Source organism: Lutjanus erythropterus, chromosome 2 (genome assembly GCF_056507025.1).
Source record: "Lutjanus erythropterus isolate fLutEry1 chromosome 2, fLutEry1.hap2, whole genome shotgun sequence".
Classification (NCBI taxonomy): Eukaryota; Metazoa; Chordata; class Actinopteri; order Lutjaniformes; family Lutjanidae; genus Lutjanus; species Lutjanus erythropterus.
In genome coordinates, this window is record NC_139318.1 from 17,948,535 (window position 1) to 17,968,186 (window position 19,652).

The 19,652-nt window shown below is 40.0% G+C and overlaps 1 protein-coding gene across 1 annotated transcript in view; it reads right to left on the minus strand.

Annotated features, from left to right (window-relative positions):
• The window catches only part of chchd6b (coiled-coil-helix-coiled-coil-helix domain containing 6b), a 76,177-nt gene that overhangs the window by 30,822 nt on the left and 25,703 nt on the right, over positions 1-19,652 (minus strand). Inside the window, exons 5-6 of the mRNA XM_084730323.1 lie at positions 16,088-16,171; positions 6,765-6,835 (exon numbers count right to left, since the gene is read on the minus strand). Of these exons, the coding sequence (XP_084586449.1) occupies positions 6,765-6,835; positions 16,088-16,171 (155 nt within the window). The remainder of the gene's footprint in view (positions 1-6,764; positions 6,836-16,087; positions 16,172-19,652) is intronic.

Genomic DNA, 19,652 nt, shown 5'->3' on the forward strand with positions numbered 1-19,652 from the left:
GAAGGAGGCAGACCAATGCTTTTGTAGGCTGGCCTACAAAAATACGTCATCCCTGCAGCCCTCTGTATGCAGTTGCTCTGTGAGGTCCTTTTCTTTGTGGCAATAATCCATCACTACATGACCCTGTTAATTATGTATGCTTCCATTAGATGTCTTCACAGGTGGGGTGTGCTGGTATCCTAATGGTTAAAACCATACCTCATAACCACAATGCAGTTTGATTCCCACGTTTCCAGTCTTGCTACAGCATGATTGGCAAATAAAAAACAGACTAACCACCAAAAAGAAATAAGAAAAAATGTATTTACCAAAACCAACTCGACTCCAAAGCACATAAAACCAGATCTCAAAGGGACATGAAGACAGTCAGACACAAGCCAGACAGACCCAAACACTAAACAGACCTGATCCAAAGTGTGCTTGACCTGGACAGACTCGAATAGAGAACACAAACACCGGCAGCAGTATGATGGGCCACCAATTAGCAAGCTGCAAAGGTCAAAATGAGAGACAGGACATCATTTTCCCTGCACTGCACACTTTCTGCCTTGCTTAAAAAACACAATTTTTCTGATATGATTATGTGTGTTTCTGACACACCACCATGTCAAAAGATGATAGGGAGTCCAGTCTGTTTCATCTGGTAATTATATTAACATGCAGACCTCTTAAAGCTATACAACGTCAAATTCCTGCATTTAAATGTCTAAAAACAAAATATAGAACAATGTCACTGTTCTATATTTTGTTGAGTTGTGTACTTATATTATACCAGATGTTTCAAACTCATAGAAATCCCTAAAGGATTCAAGGTAACGGTGTGTTACCTACTAGCTGCTAGTTGCTTTAATGTTTGGGAAAGCATGGGATACATTGGATATGTGAGAGAGTGAGTAAGGAAGTCAACAAATATGACTAAACATAACATGAATAAAACTGCACTACATTACCTTGCCCATGAACAAGACTTCTGCATGAGTCATATATTTTCATCTGCAGTGGTGGTGATTCAACAGTGAAGACATCTCCTATGATTACACCCTACTTCATGATGTCATGAAACTACTTCTGCTGTCACTGTTTTATGTAAGAGGCAACTAGCGACACACCTTAAACTGGATGCAGCAATGTCTTGTACTTTTACTCTAATAGTAAATAATGGTCTTACATACATAACTCTTCACATCAAATTAATAAAGGAAATTACTTGATTAAAGTGTGAAACTCTGTTTAATGTGACAGTGAAAACTAAAACATATTAGCTGTTGCTGTTATGAATTTACACTTGTGGATGAAATGCTGTCTTCCAATCTGTCTACTGACAGTGCACAGATCAAATTTGACCTGACTGAAATTTTAATCTTGTGCAGCAGTGTTTGGGTGTGTAGGTGTTTCTTCGTATATACCTCACAGAGGCAGTAACACAAGCAGAGTGTGTAAGTGACTGCAGCCTTCTGTCTTAATGCTAAATCTTTGTTGGCCCACAGTGCAGACAGGTCTTGTCTCTAGTAATGACTAGCAGACTTCTACTTTGTGGGGCATAGAGACCTTTACAGTTAGCTACCTGTCTGTTTCACTAATTGGACACGCTACCCACATCCACGCAAGAACAGACACACATAGAGAATAAAGTAGATATAACAAACCCACATGAAAGCAGGCTTTTATCCACAAACTGTCAGCAATTACTTCATGGTGAATCCTCACACAGACATCCACCTGAGGTTCACTTAGGTTCTGTCGTTGCTAACACTTTGAGGGTACCAAGGGTTTTAAAGAGGATTAATGGATTTTTAGATCTTAAAGTAAGCTCAGCTGCAATGTTGTGGGTCTCCTAGGTGAGGTATTTTTGGGAAATATGGGTAGTCTGGTACCCCAAGGCAGGGCTAATGGATGAACTTCTCTAAAATGCCCCATGTAGCTGGGCAAGGCAAGTAGAAAATGGCATAAGATAACATTTTACCACTCACTACGTCCCCACTCGAGGATAATATTTTAGAGAGTGTGACCAGGCTGATGTAGGAAAAGAGAGGCAAGTCCCACGGCGCTTCCATCTTGTTGCCCTGCTATCAACAAAGTAGCCTCCTCAGGTGCGAGAGGCACCTTTTAGCTTAAACTTTTGCACTCAAACTATTTTGGGCTGGTCCTGGAATCACAATCAGGAAATAGCCGCCAAAGTGGGACTACAGTAACTCTCAAACAAGTGGAAATGACTATAAAGGATTTGTAATGGTGGAGTCCTTTATAACTAATAAAGAGCACTCTACCTGATTTCCGTCTCTCCAAAAGAGGATACGTGATTTTCCTACAGTCCCTCCACAAACCAGCCATGGCTGCTTTTATCAAATTTTATTTATTTTTCTTTATCAGCCTTTAAAGAGATCTATACCTTTGTCCTTTTTGGTCCAGTCTCACGCATTGGACAACACCCTGCATTATGACGCAGCTGGCTCTTCTTTTCCAATACTGCCTTAGTCAATGTCACTCAGTCACAACTACTTCTCCAGGGTGAAGCTGTTGACCTCAACCCCTACATGCAGGAAAGCCATGACACAATATGTTCTATCACTACTGAAAACTCATCATGATATCATGCTGTGGAGGGTGACTAGCACTAATTTATTTAAGGGTGAATTAAAATACTTATTTTAATAATTAAAAATATAAGTTAAGAAAATATATGTTCTCCCAGTCATTAAAGGTGGGCCAGTTGTACAAGTGGGTGAGCCCAGGCCCATTAGGCCCACCCACTATGCCATGCCTGCACAGAGCTACACAAAACTCAGGATCAACACAGAAAACTGTAAAAAAACAAAACAAAAAAAACCCTGTAGATTCAGTTTGGGCTTGAACATGAGTAATGTAATCATAACAGTGGTAGCAAATTAACTGCACAAAAAAAACGAAGAAGTACCAAATTGCAAAAAACACAATTTTTTGTATAATATTGATTTATGCCTATTCAAATATCCGTGACTATGTCAACTGATGTGTTGGCCTGCACATCTATCTATGAACAGATGTGTAGGTTAGGAGACTATCCAGAGGACAGAAGAGGGCACAATTCAAATGACACAAGCGGCAGTTGTGTTCCACTAAAGACAGAAATAATGATCATTTTTTCTATCTCCTCTTCTTTCTCATACTCACAAAAACATGAAGACAGAAGAAGTTCCAAGAAAAAGAGGCTGAAGACAATTAATGAAGGCAGTCGAAGTTACAACCACTGACAGAGAAATGACAAGTGAGTGAGATTATTGAATGAAGTTATTTTAGAATTCATAGGCAGAACTGGAGACAGAGACAGATACAAAGACAGAAGAAAAAGACATACTGTAGCTACACGACGTGTTAGACTGTGCTGCAGCTCACCCTCCACTGCTCCCCCTCCCTTCAGCAGCGGGTAAATAGAATAATTACTGGGTGGTCAGTGTAGTGTGAAATGACAGCGTGACCACGGCACAATGAAACGCTGCCCAAATGCTGACAGAACATGACGAGCACATGGCTGCCTGAATACAAAGTGTGCCTGTATGTGTGGCAGAGATAGAAAAAGAGAGTGAAAGTTATGTGCGTGTGTGTGTGCGCACTTAAAAATAATGAACAACACATTGTGGCAGGACTAAATGCTCTTCTTTCTGCAAACTCGTGCAGAAGTGATCTTCTAACCTCTTCCATGCAGCTACGGACAATAGCAAATCCTTGCTAATGTAATCATTTGGGCAAAATTTGGGACTTGAATTGTGTGCTGTTAAATTCAATGGACCAGGTGCATGAAGATGGCAGCACTGTGGATGAGGTCACTGCCCATCATGCAATGCAAAGCTAGCAAAAAAGACCAAGAATCTACTGTCTCCTCCTGCTGTTTCCAGCACTAGCACTAGAGTATGTGACTAAACTGCTGGCTCAATAATAACATTCATACATCTACTGCTAGGACAGCTGTGTTTTATAGTTTTTTTTTCCTTTGTGTGACAGTTTAAATGATAGACAGGATGATGCCATGTGACTCAAGTCCTTGCACAGATTTGAAGGTTGACATTTTGAGGTACAGGACCTTAACTCACAAAACCTAATCAAGCAACGAAACAATACTGCAAAGCTGTAAACTGAGACTGATGGTGACTTTCTATCATTTCCCACCTTGTTAGAGAATGACAAATGTATTCAGATATTAGTGATACTGCAGAGAGTTTGTTTAGAATTCAATTACGCCTCTGTGCTGCTACCACATCAACAAACCCTTTAATGACTTAAGCCACAAATTTACTCTACCTTCATTATCCAATGCAAAGGTCTCAGACTAATTAACTACCTGTATAATGACTGTCTATGCAGTACACACTGCAAGTTAATGGAATAGTTTAGATTACTTAATGTGGGGTTGTATGAGGTAAGAAAGTAGTTCCTACATGACACTACTCACAACATGATCTGTGGATTATCTTGATATGCTAAATATAGTGTACACTTAGCTGTAGATGCCAACCAGCATCTGCTGCTAAAACACTGACTATTGGCAGGTATCTCATATAATCCCACATTAAGTAATCCGAACAATCCCTTGACATGACAGAATGACAAAATTGTGATTTCATCAATCAAGATTACTCTTTTCTTTTTTATCTTACGCTGATCTAAAGCGCAAGTGGAAAGTGCGAGGCACAATGGATTTAACTTGTTCAAGGTATGTCCAAACCCACCTTTGCCATCTTGCATTGCGGCGCAAGTGATATTTAGCCCAGTCGCGCCCCTTGTGCCACCAGCGCAAAACAGGATACACCTATCAGGTGTGCCCAAGTGCCCTCATTAATTCAAAGGGACGTCTAGGCTGAACCTGCAATAAACCAATCAGAAAGCTGGCTCCCATCACCCATCATCAATGCAAAACCTACTGTAAAACATGATATTTAATGATTAGTTGTTTTTTGTGTTCTAGGTGGATCTCGTGAGGCTGGGATCCAGCAGAGGCAGCATAGGGAAAATAAATGGCTGCTACATTATGACTTTCAGGTTTGTCTCAGATGTTTCATTTTAAGTGAAGTTTAGATTGTAACGGTGCACAGGAAGGTAGAAAAGCAAAGGCTTTATGTGTTGATGAAAACCAAAAGGTGAGGAATGAGCATGTGAGAATAACAGTTGAAAATAAAAGATCGGAATTAATTAGCCATCTTTCATCAGTTTTGCGATAGTCATTGTCATGCACGTGGTAAAAAGAAAAATGAATGGCTTTCTGACTAAACTGGATTTGCAGAGCTCTTTGGCTCTCTCCATCCAAAAAGGGGTGAAGATAGGTGTTATAGAGGGGCGTAAATTGACAAGGTCCACACACTGTGGCAGTACCAGTGTGACGGCGGTTCAGTGTTGAATGAAACTGACAAGCTTTTTGACAGCAGATGAGGTCTGAACTCTGCCATCCCAGAGGAGCACCTCTGTTCCTCGTGAAATCCTGCTGTTTCTGTTTACCTACCAGCAGAATAGGACCATTTAAAAGGCCAAGTCGGTGGTTATTTATTGTCATGACTGCGAGGTTGGTAGTGGCTACAAGACAAATGAGCTGAAAAGCATCATTATATAAGAAAAAGAAAGGTGGGGATGTTAATGTCAAAATTATGATACACATTGTGCAAAGTGACAAGGGTCTCAATATGCCACAAGATCTATACATGAAATCTGGAGTCTATTCACAGCAGAGGATGCATACTCCAGTTAATTAGCTTTGCACAATTCAAGCTGTCTCTCTGACCACTGGGGAGAACACAATGGAATAAAAAGAAAGATGATGATACTCTCATATATTTCCTGTTTCCCTTCTCTTTGCCATGTCTAATTAGCAAATAAAGCAAGAAAAAGAGAAAGGAGACAGTATATTTAAATGGAAACAAAAAAGAAGGAAAACAAAATAACATGTTAATTGTGTTCAGAAAGGCCAAATTATACTGTATTTAGTAGACAATTAATATAAAGAAGTGGTATGAATGGAAGTACTGTCACAGCAGTATTTAGATATTGTTTTGTCACGCATGCTAGGACAAAATTACATTATAAAGACAGAATTGTTTGACATACTGTTTAAAAAATACCTGTTTCAGTAGAGCAAAATTAATTAAATTATTTTTTTTAGATTTTAGTAATACAGCATGTTAAATAAATAAGTATATAAGCTCTCATGCTGTGACACATGTCAAAAGGATTTAACTTGTCATTCATCTACAGAGGAAAACTGTGAGCCTTAATATTTTAAAATGAGAATTTCATCCCGAAACTATTAAATGTGATAATAATAAGAAGTGATAATAGTAAATTATCACCCAGCCTCAACACTGTATGTGTGGAAAACAATGTTTTGACTATCAGGCAGCTGCAGGAGACGTGGGGTTCACATTAACAGCATGCTAACATTGCAAACAGCCTTCACACCCAGGTTTCTGCCCACATCTGCTTTCTGACAACTGTTGTGTGGACATTCAGCGACAGAGCTTGTTTTCTTTTAGTATTCCACTGAGCTAAGGTTTTTTTTTTTCTAATTTGGCATACAATGGCGGCCTTACATTTAGCTATGCAGGGTTAGCCCAGAGAAAGAAAAACCCTCTAAACCTCAACTAAGAGATTATTTACAGGTGTATTCAGCAAACTGCCTTAGCTTATGATAGGCTCGTAAAAACATAACAGCACTGACACAGTGAGGAGAAATAATGTAATGAGTATCCTGAATGGTTCATTCCACAGAAAATAGTGTTGCAAAGCTAATTCACAGTATTTACCGGATGTGAGCCTCAGCTTTAGTAGCTGCCTGGTTGTACTGTTCAGCCGTCTGCTTGTAGTTGTCAAGGTTCTGGAGGCAAAAAGAGAGAAAGGTGAGAATCAATTCAGGGGTATTTTACAGCTCTGCAGAAGTTCCACTTCACTTTATATTTTGAATATAAAGTGTATATTTTGAATATAAAGTGGGCTGCTCAGGCATTATGCTGCTTTTAATGATGTGACAACTTCTTCTCAGGCTTTAACTTTGTTCAATTTTCATATCACATCATTTCAAAACAAAAAACAAGATGGACTACGTGAGAGTCCTCAAATCAAGTCCCATGAATTAGAGCTTGACAACTTGTGTTATCTACATAATATTAACAAAGTTCCAACTATTTTTTCTCTTGATTCAATCCAAGCTCTAATAAGTCAGTGATGATAAGCAAAATGCATAAAGCACCACTGGAAATGTCACATTTGTTAAATTAGTGACCTTTGAATTTTACAGTGCTGTTTACAAATCTGAAAGCTGATGGCCTGTTGGTACTCTGTAATGGTTTATTTCATGTGAGAAAAAATGGCATTTAAACAGCAATTACTACACAGATGGAGCCCGTGCCTAGAGGGTAAGGTCACGTACAGAACATCTCTACTGGAGTAATCAATGGTCACAGTGTTAACTACTCTGCGTCCTGGTCGGCCAGAGCTGCTCAAAAGACAATGTACTGACTAGGAAGAAATCTATAAGAAGTTTTAGAAAGCTGCAGATAAGTACAGCACTGAGAATGTGTAAAAATCACCAGCTTTGTAAGATGAATGATCACCTTATAGCCTTCAAAACAGCATCAAAACATATGAAACACAGTTTGTCTAGAATGCCCTGAGCACAAAGCGAAATCTCTCTTGCCACCCTCTCGCACACATTCACTGCACAGTAATCACCATTTTAAACCAATAACCGCAGCGCTCACGCTTTTACTTAATTATTCCCTATATTCCCAATAGATGGGGTGATAGGAGAGGAAGATAATTGAAGTGACTGAGCGGGGAAAGAGATGGGATCAAACACAAACCTCCTCTACAATCCCTAGCCCTCTACTCCTCCAGTGCCCCCTAGTCATTTTCATATCTCATTATTTCACGCTGATCCGCAGACATGCTTCTCCTGATCTGAATGTCTGGTGTTGGAAAAGATTCAAGTAATGTCATAGGGATCTTTTCCTTATAATCCTGTCAGCTAGTACTCACTACAATGTAATAATCTCCTCCCCTCTATCCTTTTCTTTCCTGTACTTTAAAGAGAAGACAGTGAAATATAAGTCATAATGAAAGAGGAGAGGGCATTTGGCCCTAAGCCAATCAGTAGTGTTGATGTATCCACCCAGTCAATTTCTATTTTAGTTATAATGGAGACAGATACAGTTGATTGAAGAAATATGCCAATTAAAGACTTGTTGTTTCTGTAAGTGGACTTAAAACAACCTATATAGCTTTGTTGATCTCATCCACACTTTGCCATTTTTGTGCCCATTTTTCTGGCTTTGGCGGAGGAAGAGACATTCCCCTTCTTAATTCTGCTAACAAAGTACTGATTGGCTCAGTTACTTTTCTAAATGGAGCAATAGACAATTAGCACAAAACCTCAGAAGTCAGGAATAAAACTATAGACCCTATACAGTACCACTTTACAATAAGACTACTCTTATAAATGACTTATAAATGGTTTACAGGGGATGCTCCTGTGGCTCAGTTGGAACGTGTGCCCCATGCACTGAGGCTGTTGGTCCTCTGCAGCGGCTGCTGGTTTGACTTCTGTCTGTAGCCCATTTGCTGCGTGTCATCCCCTTTCTCTCTACCCCTTTTCCTGTCGTATCTTTAGCTGTCCCTATCAAACAGAGGTAAAAAAAAAATGCCCCAAAATATAATCTGAAAAAATAAAATAAAATAAAATAAATGGTTTACAGAATGAATAGGACATCAGTTAGGCTCTAAACACTTTATAAATCGTTAATAAACTGTTGCAACACATTAAATAAAAAGGGCATTAGTGATCTGTTGCTTGCTAAATAGTGAACCCACATTTATCTGTTATGTTAAGCCACAGATCTCACTGCTAACTTGATAAAGTGGTACCCAACACATATTAAAACAGAAATTAATGAATGTGTCCAAATACAGTTTACCTTCCTTATCTCATTTGAGTTTGTGTTTGTTTTGTGGCTGTCATGGTAAATCACAATGTAGAAATGCCAAACATCCCTTGGTGTAAGACTTTATCCCCGCCAGTTATGTTTCCTGGATGTGTTATATTGGATTTTCCAGGACAGGACTCAGGATTAGACTCCTGTTGCTGCTAAGTCTCCCCATTGCTAATATGTGGACTAGACTTAAATACCACACCTCGACAGAGGGGGGTGAAGACTGCAACTCCAAAGGAAGTCAAGGATACGTCATCTCAGCATTTTGTACCTTTGAAGACATTTTCCAGACTGTAGGACCTCTGCTCAGATGCTTCATTAATCTTCTAAGCATTTAACATTAGCAAATAAATACCTTAATTTGAAAGAATGAGAGACCAGGCCCTGGATTCATGGACATTAAAGAGACAGTAAATCTTATTTCTTGTTGGAAGAGAGTTAGCTAATACTTAGGCTGGCTCCCTGGGAATATGTGGTAAGAAGTTAGCCACATGTTAGCGTCTTAGCCTTCAGCCTAGGGTCAAGGGCTCAGTGGGTACACTCAACAGAGGAAAGATGAGCTGAAACTTAAAAGTCTGTAGTTGCCTTGTGGGATATCCAGTGTTCGAGCCAAGATAAAAAAGGATCCACAGGGGCTTAAACCCAAGGGTGCCTAAGATTATGCAGGACATAGAGAGTAGGGCACCAGCAAGGGAAGCAGATGGTTTAGAGGTAAAACGAACTTCTCAATGATGACTGGTGTGTCCTACAAAGGCAGATGTTGACACAGTGCCTCCCACTTGGAAAAAGATAAACAAACGAACACATTTAGCAATGTCGCCTTGGTGGGAAGCCAGTGAGAGATCTTCTCTTTTCCAGCTCGTGTCCCACCTCTTTTCCTAGCTGGTAAACCACCCCAGCTTAAACAGAGATTTAACTACAGGAAGGAATTTAGTATACAAGGAATTAGTTGCTTGAAAATGTGAAAAAAAAAAAAAACTAACAATACCTAGTTTGGAACTATAAATTTCAGCTTCAGTATAAACATTACCTAAAATTCATAAAATTAGAGAATATAGATTTATATATACAGATAGATAGATCATATCTTAGGTATGGGTGCTCTACTCCATACTGTAAGACAAGTAGCACACATCAATAAAAACTACAATTTAATTTTATTTGCCGACAAATCATTGATGGGCAAAACCACCATTGCTTGAAATCAGTCCTTTGCAAATATAAGATTTTGCCCTTGCTGCCTACTTGGTAGCCTGGCAACTCTGTGAATTAGTCTGGAAGCACTCAGTTAAGTTTTTGATTTCCGAAGGGACATTATTAACAAACACAGACCTCTTGCAATTGGATAAACTATAACCAATCAGAGCAATTAAATGTGTCAAACCATGTGAAACGTGTGACATGTTTTAAAATTCATCTTTTAAAACCTGGGCTGATGATGATCCTCTGTCAGTCATTGTATCGAACCTGGCTGTGATTGGCCCAGTCATATCCAGGGCTGTTGGAATTCCATCTGAATGGAAGTCGCCAGATACATCTACAAGACTAAATGAAAAAACGAGCTTGGCAGAGTCGTCTGCTGTCCAGGCTAATATTTTGATAAAACATGTTCACATACCCAAAATTATTCTTTCTGCCATGACCCAAGATCCACAATTAAAAGATAAAAATAAATTGTAAAACTAAGTCGTGTTCTCAGGAATCTCTGATTCGCACAAACTGACAGTCAAAACAACTCTATGCTTTTATCTATGATTTACAAAATGGGAAGTTTGATGGTTATGAAAGGGATGTTGTAAAGTTACTGATATAACTATTACGTCTCTAGGCCTACTAATAGAACACATGAAGATGGGTTAAATAAGGAGAGTGTGACGGTAGTGTCAGGACTGGCAGGTACAGCTTATTGAGTCAAAATGTTGGGGGACTGCAACGCTGTGTGTTCTTTTTGTGTCTATCAACATGTTTTGTTTTGGGTTTTTTTTCTGTCTGTTGACAGAATAGACCCGGAGCAACAGCCCCAGCTCAACTCTCATGACACTAGAGAAGTGGCAGCACTATCATTGGCACACACACTGTGAGCTCTTCCCAGTCATTTGCACCCGTGGGGACAAAAACCCAATGTGGAGAGACAGAAAGGGAGGTTGATAACCCTCAATGGGGGGAAAAGCAAGGTTTTGGGGGTTGCTGGAAAAGACTCATGGAGGGGATTAGTGTGGATGCATGTGTGTGTGTAAGCTTGCATACATGCAGGTGTGTGACTAAATCTGTGTTTGTACGTGGATGCTTGTGTTCAGATGATCCATGCATGCACACTTGTCTGAACACCCTCCAGCAGCTGTGGATTGAGATGGGCTGATGTCAGTATTTTGAGGGAGGGGTTGTTTCACGCTCTGCGCCTGGACGAAGGCGGATTAATTTTTTCAAGGGGAGGGAGGGGGATTAAAAGAGGTGAATTTTAAACTGAGACTTGTTTACAGAGTCACAGGGTATGTTGCCACAGGGAGACAGATATACTCCACCTGTACACTGGGAAGAGATTAGGGAGGCATCCACAAATAAACGAAGCAGAGGAGAGGATTGGGAGAGAGGAAAAGTAGACGATGTACTGGTATGTTTTGGGGTGGGTGTTTCACTCTTGGGATGTCTTTTAGTGTGTGAGTGGAAGAGGGGAAATGCAGCCTTGCACAGTGAATTGGCCACTCTATCACTATTACTTCTGAAGTGACAACCTACACACAAACCTGTCACAATAAACACACACAGGCTGTTTTCTCATTTGTGTCACTAGTGGACTCAGCGCTGTCAGTAGTGGACAGCATCCACAGCCTTTAGACAAACACAACAGTCTGTTATCGTCACTCATCCCTTAGGCAAACTGGACACCACAGTATGTTTGTGTGTGTTTTCATACAGGTAATCAACCACACACACACACACAGAGGTATTAGCCTATTAGAAAGGGCTGCTGTTAAGCCAGAATAAAATGTTGATTCAGGGGAAGATCACACACCAATTATCAGTGGCTTCTCCTTCTAATCTGGATGCTCTTACCTTCGGCTTAAATGTCTGCCACAGATCATCAACACATCCAAACAACGCAATTAAATGAGCGTGAGAGTCTGCTTGTGCATGTCCTTATAGAAAAGCCCCACCACTAAGATTATTTAAAGCACTGTTTCTCAAACTTTTTACTTAAACTTTTTAGCTCTCAAAATACCACTTTGCTGTTTTGCATCATAAGCTAGCAGATGCTATGGACAATTCACTGGTGCTTTTTAACTAGCCACTACCACTGTGCTCACAGCTGCTCGAAATATTCTCCTCCTGATCTGCACTTCTCTTTGTAAATACAGGAAATATAAAGCTTATTTTAAAATACATACTTAATGTATTTTCATTTGAAATTTTGTAGTGTCTTGATATTATTATTTTTATTATCTATTTAGAGAAAAATAACATTCCATTGCAAACCACTAGAGGAAGCACACATACCACCAGGGGTACATGTACCACAATTTGAGAATGTAGGATTTAAAGAATGTAAGTAGGGCTGTGACAATAACTGCATCAGCGCATTACTGTGGTCATGTGAAGCCTGCCGCATGGTTGAGCTCATTACCGTCATCACTATAAATTTTATTTTGAAGGATCAATCTCATGTTGATATCAGCGCATGGATCTATTATACATCTAAGGGATATAATCGCACCAGTGTAAACATTGTGAAGATACAATGCAAACGCTTAACATTGCCCTGTCTTGCTCAGCTTACTTCAGGGCTAACCTCCGTCACTTTGCTAGTAGTTGGGGAATAACAGACAACACTTTTCTTGGTCTTGACAATTGCAGCTTTTATTAACTGACACACTGTAACCTGTACAGTACATTTACCGCCAGATCAACAGCTTACTGTCCCGCATGGGCATCATCGTCACTCTCAGTTTGCTGCTTGCTTTTACTCACTTTCACATTATGCACTGTCCTATTCCTTAAAGGAGCTATGCTATGCTTATGACAATATCCCTTAATAAAGTCCAGTAAAACATAATTATTAAGGCAGTTCCAGTAAACTGCCATCCCATGGGAATATGTTGCTTTGTCACCACGGTACGAAAAATCCATACCATCACAGCCATAAAATCACAGATGGATATTTATACTTAGACAATGGCATTCATCACTTTTAAATCTCTGCTTTTCATTGACAGGATCTTATACAATCCCAACAGGAAGGGAGGCCCTGACAGAGCAAAGTGGCCTTCAGATTTATGTGAAATGTGAGACATATTACTGTTTCAAATTGTGTTTTGCATTTATGTATATGACCTGTGTCAATTCAACTTTCAAGTGGCCATTTATTTCAGCCCAACTGGTGTTTTCCACAGGTATGAAGGAGTCAAAGGAAGAAAAATAGGCAGGGTAAAGGGAAGGGGGCATGAAAGGAGGCCTGGATGAATAAAGTGCTAGATTGGAAAATGAAGGAAAAAAAGGAGGGAGATGGACGCTGGCTCAGGGCGGCGGCTCAGGATAGACTGTCTGTTTAATGCACAGACCATATAGTCTCTTTATCTCTCGCTCTCAGTCCCCTTCTTTCTCACTCCCTCATCCTCATGCAGGTCAGCTGCGAGCAAGTGAGGGGTGAAAAAAGCGATAGAAAAAAAGCGACTGCAGCGGCGAGCAGAGAAAGATAGAGCATCCTGCACTCTTCTGCCAATCAGTCTCTTCCGTCAAGCATTGCAGCATGTGCTGCTTGCTGCACGGTGTGCAGTGGCCCCTCCATTTAACTTGGCTATGTAAAAGGTTTTCTCAGAGGCCTAAAGGAGGCGAGTGCCAAGGACCAGATAAGGTCCCCCGTCTGCCTGATGGGCCCTGCCGGACAGAGGGGGAGAGGGGGAGAGGGATGGATGGGGGAGACAAGTCCCAAGGAGTGTCTACTAAGTACTGGAAGGAGAGTTGTGGGGGTGAGTGAGAGGAGAGACAGAATGAGCCAGGGGTCGGTCAGAGTGTGTGCGTCTACCTGTAGCTTTTCACCCGTTACTGCTTTAATGTGTATGCTGTTTTCAGTTAAAGGAATTGTTCAGATTATTTAATGTGAAGATGTCTGTACTTATCAACAGTATATTACCTACAGTAGATGGCAGTTGGCACGCCCCCAGTTTGGAGAAGCAGAGAGGAATACCAGCATGAAAGCTAAGCATCGTACTGCTGTGGACAGGGTCAGTGGCAACTGATTATTAATATAAGTACCTCATTCAACCCTACATCAAAAAATCCTACCGACCCCTTTAAAGGACCAGTGTGTAATAATTACAGGAATTTATGTACATAAATGAGATATATTATATATAAGTATGTTATTTATTATTATCAATCAACGTAAACTCATAATCTATATGTTCCCGTTACTTTAGAAATAGCCATTTATAGTTACATACTGTTGGGTCGACTTACGGAGATTATCATCCTGCGTAGTCTACGGCAGCGCAGAGCATACAAACTGCACTAACAGTGAGTCTTGGGAAGCCCATGACGACCTTACGTAAACGCCGCAGCGTAAACACGGAAGTAGACGGGGAGGATAGACGCGGGTGATTGCTGGCAGATCATTTAGCATTGTGAACCTTGACTGGCACAGTTTTGACAAATGGAGGATCATACATACACTGTACCAGAACAAAAAGCAGCGGACAGTGAATCCCCGTCATCCAAGAAGCGGAGATGCGAAGAAAGTAAACGCAAGCATGGCAGGAAACAGCAAAAACACGAATCAACATTGGCATAGCGTTTACACATTGGAAATCGCTGATGGAGGACAAACGTTTTCACAGTGACGCCGAGGTTGCCTGTTTTCTGCTGGACAGGTAATTCATCCTACACACATAATTGTAGTTTGTTGTGAGATAGCTTTCGCTCACCATTTTGTCCGCTGACGGCCACCGTACTCTTGGTGAGAGTGGGGCGGTGTCGGGGTAAATCCTCTTAGTTGCAATCTAAGGTTTGAACACTAGATGCCACTGGAAATCACACACTTCTCCTTTAATGTCAATGTATACTTCACAAAAATTAAAATATCTGCCCCGTCTTTCCTCTATATCTTACATTCTTTGTTCATATTTTTTCTGTGTGCTTGTTATCTGTTTTTCCTGATAGTTCCTATCTTTTCTTTACTTAACTTGCACTCTGTAATTTCACTTTCCTGCCTTTTGTCCTTTCTTCTAACCTCTGTATCTATCCTTAAGAGCATAAAGCAGTGTTTTTCCTGCCCTAAAATCATACACCAGTACCAACCTTGCTCTTCACAAATTCTTTTAACAAATCTGCCCAAGTTTACTCTGTGAGCAAGCAACATTTATCAAACCACTGTGCTTTTGGCTTTTACAGGGTGCAAAATATCAGCGATGCATTAGTGCTCAGGTAGAGAGAACACAAGTCATAATTTCTTAAAAGCACCCAACAAACAGCTTATATTTTTTCTCTCTTTTGAAAAGACCACAGGGTTTCTGGCAAGAGGACATAGTGATGAGAAAAGCACAGTACATTTGATTAGACAACTGAAGCTCTCTGAGAGAGACAGCGCTGTGAATCCTCTCCTGAGTGCTGGTCCATCAACAGTGAGTCGTGACTCTCATCTGCCTGTTGAAACTTTCAATTCATTTACATTTACATTTTGACACTGGCATGTGGGCTTGACATTTCCAAGATAGAGAAGAGTGTCTTATGTCTCAACGAGATTTCACTCTCCAAGGAGAGTGTGTAATATGTCACTTTAAGACTTGTTTCAATATTCCTGATGTGTAAAGACTTCTTTTCAGAGAAAGGCTACAGCATGTTTTTATCTCGTTAGTGAGGTCTCCTGTTAGACATGTCAAATTTTTTAAGTGCTAGTATCTTGCTCTCTAACTGCCCCACCAAAAAATATCACCAAATGATGAGAAAAGATGCACAGCTATATTTCTTTACAAAAGATAATTTCATCATTTCTATAAGCATGTTCCATCAATATAATGTAAATGGTTTTACATTAATGTGATGCAACTAATGAGCACATCTGAGCAAAAACTATTCATAGTAAAGCAAGATGAATTATGGTTATTTTCTTTAAATGCATACATGTGTATAAGATGGACAGTGGTCCTCACCTTTTTCTCCAGTATTTCCAGCTGCTCTTTATAGAAGGCGGAGATGCTGGCCAGTTCCTTCTCCCTCATCTCCAGTTGTTTGGCCTGAGGAAGAGGGAGTAGTAGATGAAAAAGAAGGCAAAATAAATAAAATGAAGAAAAAATTTTGCATGTTTAGATAAGTGGCAAAATATGAAGACCAGCTGTTGTAGAGGTTCTTCATATTGAAACATGACATTTTACTACAATAATGTGACCTGTGCAGGCCTGCATAAACACTCAATTCTGACTGTCTGGTGCATAAGGAAGAGGAGGAAATCAGTCAAGGTGCTGATTAAGAATTTTCTTTTACCAAATTTTTGCTTTGACTTATCATTATGAAGTCAATGTTGATTCCACTGTGCCATGGCTGTAGAATAATGACACCATGTGTGTTTGGACTAGTTCCCTCTATGCCTTGTTTTTATCTGTCTGCCACAGAGCACAGACATTATGTCTCAATTAGACTAAATAAATGAACAAATTCAAGCTTTTTCTGTTAATATTTTCTTAACATTACTCCCCCCTCCATCCTGACATGAACCCTTGCTGTTACTTGTTTGTGCAAAGTAATAACATTACTCAAACTATGTTATTACTGTACAGTGCATATCATTACAATAATTTATGCCTGTTTGCAAATTCATCCTAAAATTGTGACAATTTCGCTGTCCCTCTTCAGTAAATATGCTTCTGTCGCTCTTATTTTCAAAGTGGTGTTGATCATTTCTTGAGTTAAGCTCCAACTCTGAAGAAATGGAAAGCAATCATGCAGTGTTGTGTCCAAGTGTGTTCACCCGTCAGAGACTGTTTTCCGTAGCAATACCCTCAGTGGATGAGGGGCAGGTTATGGTTAGGTGTAGCAGAGTAAGGGAAGGGGGAACACATACTGATGAGAAAACAGATTTCTACACCTGTTGTCTTTGCCTCACCGGCACAATAATAACACTTGGACTGAAAAGTTGTCTATTTCCACTATTCAACACAGTTACTAAGTGGGTAGAATGATGCTAAAGGTAATGGGCCGACACAACACATTCACTTCATTTGCTTATGAGCATGACACACACACAGGACAGAGGACACCAGCCAGAGTTAAAAGCTGAGGGGAGAAGAAGCAAGGCAATCTGTTGCTTTTCACAGCCCAACAGACTCAGTAAAACATGACTATGATAGTCTTTTCTGATATACTGTAAAATACAACCTAAAATACAAAACTCAGAATACACATCTCACATGTGATATAAAATAGAATTCAAAGTATCAATCAACTCTACTTCATATTCCCATGAAACGTAACCACAAAGCCAGAAGTGACATTAGGTAAATCTTTTCTGTAGCAGTGGGCAAATAAAACATAAAATAGTTTCTTCTAAAAACAAACTGACAGTACAGACATTTTAGGAGAAGATGGTAAAAATGACTTTATACCCTCCCCAAGTGATGTGGTTATAGCATTAAATTGCAGGTTCATGTTTCTCAATACATTATTTTTCGTTGTGCTACCACTTACATCCACTAATCTATGCATATGTCACAGATCTATGACGCTGGATTGAAATCTATAATACTATGAAAAGAACATCAACACAAAGTAAAACAAAATAATGACTATTCAATAGCAGATCCATCTAATGTAACAGAACTTACAAAACTACTCATGTGGCATGTGACTGGCACAGCGGCGGCAGGGGCTGACATGGCGATGCTGGCGTAAAGATGAGGTGAAACACTTTAATCTGTCCGCTGAGCCAAGCTTTGACAGACAGCAAGATGACAGATTGGCTGTAGGAAGACCCAGAGTTTGGGCCATGGCCGCAGCAGCATGCAAGCAGAGGAAGATAGGAGGCAGACATCAAAAAGATACACTGTGAAAACAGGTTGCCAGGTCAGCTTGAAGTCAGAAATGTACATGCACTGGGGGTGTTAAATAAAGGATTCACTCTTGAGGAGAGATTCACCAGAAAATGTAACTTGATTTTGCAATGGGGCCACCTTGATTTAGCAGCAAGAGGCTTCACAGTATGTCAATACCATTACACAATTTCATAAAGTGGAATGGAAGGATTCCTTTATGATGAATATGAATTTAAATAACATAATAGAACAACATACACAAATGCAATAATGACAAGCTATTGTAGAGCTGTAAAAAAAAACAAAATAACACAAGAGGCATTATAAAAGGAGATGTGTTCAATCTAAAATATAAATGGTGGTGACATGTCACCTAACACTCTCCTTCCAAGCCAGTGGCTCAACAATGTTTTCCCACTTGCCCAGGGCAAGTTACGTGCCAAGTAGGACTAGCAAATCTAACAGAGCAAGTGATAAAAAGAATTAAACTATTAAACTATTATGATAATTGAATAATCGTAATTCTAGCTTTTAGTGCAAAAATGGCAGCGTTTGGTTTGTCTGATCTGAGCTACTACAGAAGTATGGCATAGAGCAGCATGACAGCCTCTGTGGAAGAGGACCTGCACTCTCTGTAGATTTCAAGTGCTCATTCTCAGATAACAAACATACGACGAGTGCAAGCATGTTCAAGACATCAGTGTAGGTGACTAACAAGCAAACTAACGCCATCAGCTCAATGTTTTCCATCTATCTTATTTTAGATTATTCAACTGTAATTGTACAATGATGATTTTCTCTTGTAACGAAGAAGCAATGATCACATATTGCATTTTGCATGAACAGTTGCAGAGAGCTATCTTTTGTGATACAGTATGGTGCAATGTCTTTATACCAAAGCCAAATATCAAATATATTTTCAGAAAATCCACCATCTACTGTATTAAATTGACCCATTTGAACTACCTCAAACTGAATTGAATGGCAGTGAGTGGAATTGAACTGATAAAACTAAAAACCTTGCGGCTTGGTTTAGATCTTAGTGTTTATATGCATCTGTCAGAAGTTTGGTCATGCTGTGGAGAGGGGATCGAAAAAGGGGCCTTGGCAGCTGTACAATCACATATTATGGCTAAGATGTATGAAGGGGACATGCACCTGGTGTACACAGGATGGTTGAGATCTTTCCAGCATGCACATATTTGGGCTGCAGAAGTTGACATGTATGTGCCTGCATATTAAAATGACTATTGATCAGTGCTGTGACACATGTAAACATACATTGTTTCTAACCAATAAGGGTAATGAGTTAAGCAGTGCTACAACTTTATGAACATGATATAGTGCATGGACACAATGATGCTGGCTGGGAGTGAGGCAGCAAAAGGCAGCAATGGAGCATGGATTTATCTCAAACACATACACACAAATGCAGTGTTATGCCATGGTGTAATGGTGACTGATTGCTGTACCCGAGTTGTGCATTAGTGAGTGTGATACGGATCAGATGGAGCAACAGCATCTTCTCCGGATGATCTACTGATCTCATGTGCTCTTTGCTGATACAGTGAATACAGGCGTGCTGACACACACACACACACACACACACACACACACACACACACACACACACACACACACACACACACACAATGACATTACATTTATTGTAATCCAATCTAATCTTATC